We start from the raw sequence: 6,665 nt of genomic DNA, 5'->3' as shown, positions 1-6,665 counted from the left end.
ACTCAATTGTGGTCTTGTACTTTGTATGCCACATGCGTTATGGACAATTAATTGTGCTTCTACTGCCAGTTTTACACCAACACAAATGGCAGCTCATACACATATGTACATATGTATGTAGTACAGGACGCACGTGAACATTCTTCTTTTTTTCTCGTACCTACTGGATGCATGTATCGTTTGTGGCAATCAATCTATGCTCGTTTGAGAGCATTTTATAACTTTGCATGTATAACCAAATGATTTAGTGTTACTACAGACAATTTCGTGCACACATTGCATATGTAAATGCATATAAATACATATGTATGTATGTTTATTTAAGTATGTAGATATGTATGTGCTCTTCCTTTATACACTCACATGCATTCATATGTAGTCCTTTTTATTGCCACTTTTATATAAATTTTTGCTAGTAGATACAATTTATGACAATAACAAAATTTTATTTTCAATTCACCCTTTTTGCAGCTGCAACATTTACAAAAACAAAGCGCATAGTAGCATATACGCTTGGCAAGCGACGTGTAACAGTATTGGCCGCAAAATGTTACCCATCATCATTGCGTTATTTCTTTGCATTGGACTACTACCGGCAGCTTGGTGTATCGATGGTCTTCAAGGACAATCTATTAAGGGTAAGTTTTGTGAATTGATTTCAGAATGCTACTTGGCGGTAATAATTGTAAGTTTAAAAGCAATAAAGTGCAAATCATTTCGCAATCCTAATTATTATCAAAAGACTTTTATAACATAAGTCTCAAAATAAAAGTCTTTGAGGACTTCAAAATATTTATCTCCTGATAATTTTTATGAAATGACTTCTATTATATATGTATCTAAGTCTTAAAATACAAAAATATACACAATGGACACGATCGTCTGCCTGGCTACAGTGTAATTGCTTGTGTTTGGGCCTAATATATTTAGCCTTCACTGTAGCAACTCAATGAAGCTTTCGCTACCAATAAAAAACTGTTGCATGATTTTAGGCGCTGCATATTGTTAGTACGTACAGTTACGGCAATCAATACATTTAACCAAATTTAAAGGCATCGAAAAAAATGCCAAACTTTGTAGTAAAAAATATACAAAAAACATTTACACAAATAATTGTAACTGCAATTCCAAATTATACAAGCCATTCTTGCAATTCAACTTTTGCAGCTTTCAATGGAATTGTTAACTTTTTACGCCAAGTTTTTTTTGCTATAGATATCTACTAATTTTTTATTGCCTCCAACAGAGCGAACAGGGCTGTCTATAACAATCAATTTGTTGGCGGTGAAATGTTAATTGCGTTTTCTTTTTTTTTGCCATTCGACGGTGAAATATTTGTGCATTTTAAAACATAAATATCTACATACATATTTTACAATGTGGAATTTTTATGATTTTAAGCAATTTCCCCAAAAAAAATTTTTTTTCTTCAACCATCCACAGATGCTTTTGGTGAATTCTCACTCACGGACATGATTAGCGTGCATTCGCAAGGCATCGAATACGAGGAGGCCGATGATGGTTTCCCCTCCTACAAGTTCTTTCCCACATCGGATGTGAAGACATCCTATCGCGTCTTATTGCCGGAGAAACTCTACGAATTTGCAATCCTCGTCAAATTCTTACCCAACAGTCCCAAGGGCGGCTATTTATTTAGCGTGGTGAATCCTTTGGATACGGTGGTTCAATTGGGCTTACATCTATCGCCTGTCATTAAAAATATGTGGAACGTTTCGCTGCTCTACACGCAGTCAGATCAAAATAGCGTCAGTCGGAAATTGGTCAGCTATCAGTTGCCGTATAGGGGCAAGGAGTGGACAACACTTTCTTTTCAGGTACTCAGCGACAAGGTGCTCTTCTACTACGACTGTGAATTGAATGAAACCACATCGGTGGTGAGGGAACCGCAGGAATTGGTCTTCGATTCAGCATCGACTTTATATTTAGCACAAGCAGGTCTCATATTAACCGGGCACTTCGAGGTAAGTGATTTTGGATGCGATTTAATATTTTTTTATTGTTATTGTCATAACAGTTTATTTACGTATGTGCATATCAGCCTTTTGGGAAAGTACACATGCGGGAAATGATTTCATAAATATTTTCAATTGAAAAAGTTGTTTTTTTTTGATAAATTGTATTAAGTAATCTACGCAAACAATTTGGTATAAGCACTTAGCTTAATTACTGAATTGTTGATAAAAGATACATAAGTATATATGTATGAGCAACAAAAGGTTGATCACTAAAATCGTATTTTACTAATGCTGTGCAATAAATGTGATAACAGAAAGCGGGATATATTTGCAAAACGTCTGGTCACTTGGTAATAAAAAGCTTAAAAGAAAAAAAAATATATTTGAAATTAATTAGTGTTCTAGTTATAAATCTACATACAGTGAAAGCTCCAATAAGCGGACACCGATGGTGACCTATTTTTTGTCCGCCTATGGGTGACGTCCGCTTATGGGAATTTCGTAATAAATTATCTTAAAGTTCAAATTTAAAAAAATTGAAATTGCGGTTTCCTAAATGAAATAATACTTATCTATCCTTGAATCGATAAAAACAGAATGAATGGTAAATAAATACAAATTTATGGCGTTCTATTTTCTACCGACAAATTTCATTTATCGATAGTTATTCACTTACTGAAATTGGTCGATTTATCGAATTGATGTATTTGGAATATTCAAGATAAATCGAATTGTTGAAATTTCAAGGTCTATCGAGTTATCACTGCTTATCGAAATTTATCGTGTTACCAGAGTGTAACGAGTTATCGAAATTTATCAATAGTTTTCGAAAAATATGGAGCTATCAATATTAACGGAGTTATCGAAATTTATAGAGGTATCCAAATTTTATTGAGCTATCGATTTATTTCGAGTTATATACTTTTTGGGTTATCGAAATTTATCAAGCCTTCGAAACGCACAGTTATCGAAAAAGTCGAGTTATCGGAATTTAGTATTTTTGAAATTCATCGATATGTATAAAATTATTGATATTTATCGACAAACTTGAAGTCCTTCAAAGACATAAAAAAAAGTTGTAGTCACGTTTTAGTTCCAAAGCAGGAGATTATCCCGTAAGTGATTTTGTACCTTATAAGTTAAACGACGTTCTAGAGGAAAATGTATGTACATATGTAATAAAAAATAACACAAAGTATTAGCTATGAGAAGAATTTAAAAAAGTGCATCTTAATAATAATTTGCTTTAAGCAAAAACAGCTTTTCAAAATTGGAATCGCTTAGCTTGTTCCTTCGGGGAGCGTCCACTATTCCACTAAATGAAAACAAACGCTCTCATGGAGCAGAAGAAGGCAAAGGCGTGTTGAATTTTATAAATATTTGCCTTATGTTGGGATATTTCTTAAGAGAACTCATATTCGTCTGCGCATCCAACAGAAATGTGTCCAGTTCGTTTTGAATGCCGTCTTTGTGTAGTAAATAGTGTTGAAGGACCTGATATGAAAGGTATTAAAAAACAATTATTTCACTACCGTTACCGTAGTTTATGCGATAAATAAATTTTCAGAAAGATAAATAACAGATCACTATTCAATTTTTCTATTTTCGCTTTGACTAGGTTGTAAATTTACACCTTTGAAAATTAGGCCAGTCAGCAAAAAATTCTCAAAAATCAACGTGAAGCTTTAGACATTTGGAATTTGCCCTCAACCCTATAAGGCAGCTAGGTTTCATATCAGTGCTGATATCATCATTATCGCTAATAATAAAAGAGCTTATTAAAGTCCTCATTTTCGTTCAGGCCATGGCCAAAAATTGAGTACTTTCCCCTCAATGTTGTCATCAGAAAGTCCTCAGGACTAATAGTCAAATTACTCATTTATGCTATGCTACAAAAACAAAAGTGTGAATGTGTTTGCTAATTTTCGCAAGGATCAGAATTTTTAGGTAGGTATGTGTAACTTTGAGCGTCTTATTGACTGCTGTCACAAGTTCTTATTTTAGTATTACGGTGAGGAACTTTTAAACTCCCACTTAAGCTTTTCACCACCCGTGCTTCCGCTATGAAGAGCGAAGCTATTTGCTCATAGCAACAACAGCGCCGAAAAACACCAAAGCGGATATAAAAATGTATTTTTGTAATGACTACAATTTTGCAATACAGAAAATAATGGGTGGAATGTCAATTGAGTAAAAGCGAGAAGAAGAAATAAGAGCTAAGGAAAAATGAGTGCTCTTCCTAGTATGCGACCTACTGAGGGTGAGTTTTAAATATACTTATATGTACTTACTTTATAATAAAACCACCACTTTTTACTTAGAAAAAAAAAACTGGCTTGGGGGTTGCTACCGCTAGATGACGCTAAAAACACTAGGCACTGTAGTAGAGAATTTGAGTGAAATCACTATAACGCGTTTAAGGGAAAGTATTTTTTATGAAGTGCCAGTGAGAACCAGTGTTACCAGCACTTTTTCAGAGAAAAGTCTAAATGGACATAAAATTAAATCTAAAAAGGCTAAATCATAATTTTAGTTATGGCTAAGAAAAATAGCTAAATTAACAAATAAAGTATTAGTGTTTAAGCTAAAAATAATGCATTTTTGCAAAGGCATAACTTGTTTTGTACTTAGGTAAATACTTTTCCTAGCCTCACTGAATCTAGGCTGGTTAAGACAAAGTTTTGATTCCACCTCATTGTCGAGCAGTTTAACAGACATTCGACTGCTTCCTTAATGCTAGACACCTCCGTAAAGCTTCGACTCATCCTTATAGAAAATCACCGGCTTCGTCCTGCAACCACTGCCACCCGTTCGCTCATTCCTAAAGGTGATGTGAGTGTCGAAAGATTTCAAAAAACCAGTCTACCCACGCAGATTTCGGATAAAGTGGAAGGCTTAGAATGGATGTGTTTTTACTAAATCTAGCCGGAAAGTATCAAAAATGGCAACACTGGTTACATGCTTACTCTCTTTCACACTGCAACAATACGACCTCAGACACTCTTTTGTGTGTTGCGCAAACTGCATTGCGCTGAATTGCGCGCTGAATGAGTGAGTGTAACTAGTAAATTCCTTTACAGCTGCTGGTCATTCTGTTTGTCTTTCACAATTTGCGGTACATTCGCAGGATATGTTCAGCACATTCAATTTTTTTGTTTTTAGCTGAGCGAGAAATCAAATATGGCGCTCTTAGTGCTTGCGGCTTTTAGCCAACTATGCTGTTTGGTTTGAGCCAACTTCGCACATTGTTCGTCCTTTGTGTGTGTGCATGCTCTCGCCGCGTGCGTAGTTCGGCCGATAAGGAGCATTTTCGGCTGCCGAGCGCGTGCTGTAACAACACGATGACCTCTTTCTTTTTTCCCCGTTTTACTTCGCAAGTTTCAAGCAATTGTTTCGTATATTTTTTGGTAAGCTCACAGGCTCGCCGTTGCTGCTCGGCTTATTTGACATGCTGAGTATTGTGCTGAGTGTTTCTTGCTGCTGCTGCTGCTGCTGCTGATTGTCATTGCTGAAGTGAGCTATGATTGCAATTGCTATATGCTCGTATGTGTGTGCGCATGTTTGTGTATGTCTGTTGGCGAGTTTTTCTAAAAAGTTATGTTCTTCAAGTGCGTTTACCTCAGTCGTGTTAGGTGCTGCAACCGGTTAAGATGTGCTAAACGGAATGACTAGCGTCGTGTAAAAGTGTAAAAGTGTTCGTCGAGTGTTGCGCTGAGTTGCGTTTGCTTTGCGAATCACTACGAAACGGGTCTATATATCTACTCATTGGTTGGCTATTGTGCTACAGATTTTTTTTTTAGTGTGCTTTTCGCGTACGTATGTGTAATACTTATTACATGCACAGCATTGAAGTGGCGATGGCGAAGGCAAAGGTGCTTTAACAGCTCTGTGTGTGTATATGTACGAAGTTTTTCGGGTGCAAAGATGTGTTTGGCACTAAGCAAAAAAGCACAGCATAGCACTTGCTGATGCTGTTGAAGTGTCTTGGTTGGGCTCATACATAAGTGTGGCTAAAAGTGTATGTGGAAATTTTGTAATTATGATTGTTGCCTTGAATAAGAAGAGCGAGAGTGAAAAAAATACCTATACATATGTATGTATCTCAGTGTAGATGAAAGATGAAAGCAAGCAATCTGTTAGGCCGACTATTGTTGCCTAGAATTTGTGGCAGACACATATATATATGTTGTTGTTGCTTAAGTATTTAAGTGGATTTTTATTGACTACGCGCGCACGCTGACATACACACACACACACCCACACATATCTTCCACTTTATACATATGTATGTAGTATGTCCACTTGAGCTCTAACGCGCACGCACACCTACACAGGCAACCCTACCTATTAAAAAAAAGCCGCGCGCGTATGGATATTGAATGCCTGCAAGCCACACAGAGAAGCTAAAAGAAGAAAATCGAAAAAATCGCAAGCGAAAGATTTTCCGGAAAAAGTTTTAAATTTACGCGAAAAGTTACGCGTTGCAGCATTTAAGCATAAACGTTCGAGAAAAACGGTCGATTAAGTATACGCGTCGTCGCACAACGGTACATATATGTATGTAAGTACAATTGCCTTCAATTAAGTTCGCCTAATGAAGTAAAATTTGCAAAGAAGTTAAAGTAAACGAAAAAAAAAAAAATCGAAATCGAATCGTTTCAAGCGCATGCAGCGTCGCGAATGTCTGCA

General features: G+C 36.2%; 1 protein-coding gene across 2 annotated transcripts; it reads left to right on the top strand.

Annotated features, from left to right (window-relative positions):
- Nucleotides 1–476: 476 nt before the first annotated feature.
- LOC108373871 (collagen alpha-1(XVIII) chain-like) lies at nucleotides 477–2,307 on the top strand. 2 transcript variants are annotated; one of them, XM_017629814.1, is made up of 3 exons: nucleotides 477–638; nucleotides 1,444–1,982; nucleotides 2,060–2,307. In XM_017629814.1, the coding sequence occupies exons 1-3, from the start codon at nucleotides 548–550 to the stop codon at nucleotides 2,096–2,098; spliced, it is 669 nt and encodes a 222-aa protein (XP_017485303.1). In that variant the 5' UTR covers nucleotides 477–547; the 3' UTR covers nucleotides 2,099–2,307. The 2 variants fall into 2 exon arrangements, with proteins under 2 accessions (XP_017485303.1, XP_017485302.1); XM_017629813.1 differs by having other exon boundaries at nucleotides 2,036–2,307.
- The last annotated feature ends 4,358 nt before the right edge of the window (nucleotides 2,308–6,665 follow it).

Source organism: Rhagoletis zephyria, unplaced genomic scaffold (assembly GCF_001687245.7).
Source record: "Rhagoletis zephyria isolate East Lansing unplaced genomic scaffold, Rhagoletis_zephyria_1.1 Rzeph_scaffold_07105, whole genome shotgun sequence".
Taxonomy (NCBI): Eukaryota; Metazoa; Arthropoda; class Insecta; order Diptera; family Tephritidae; genus Rhagoletis; species Rhagoletis zephyria.
This window is presented reverse-complemented; position numbering and strand designations above follow the sequence as displayed.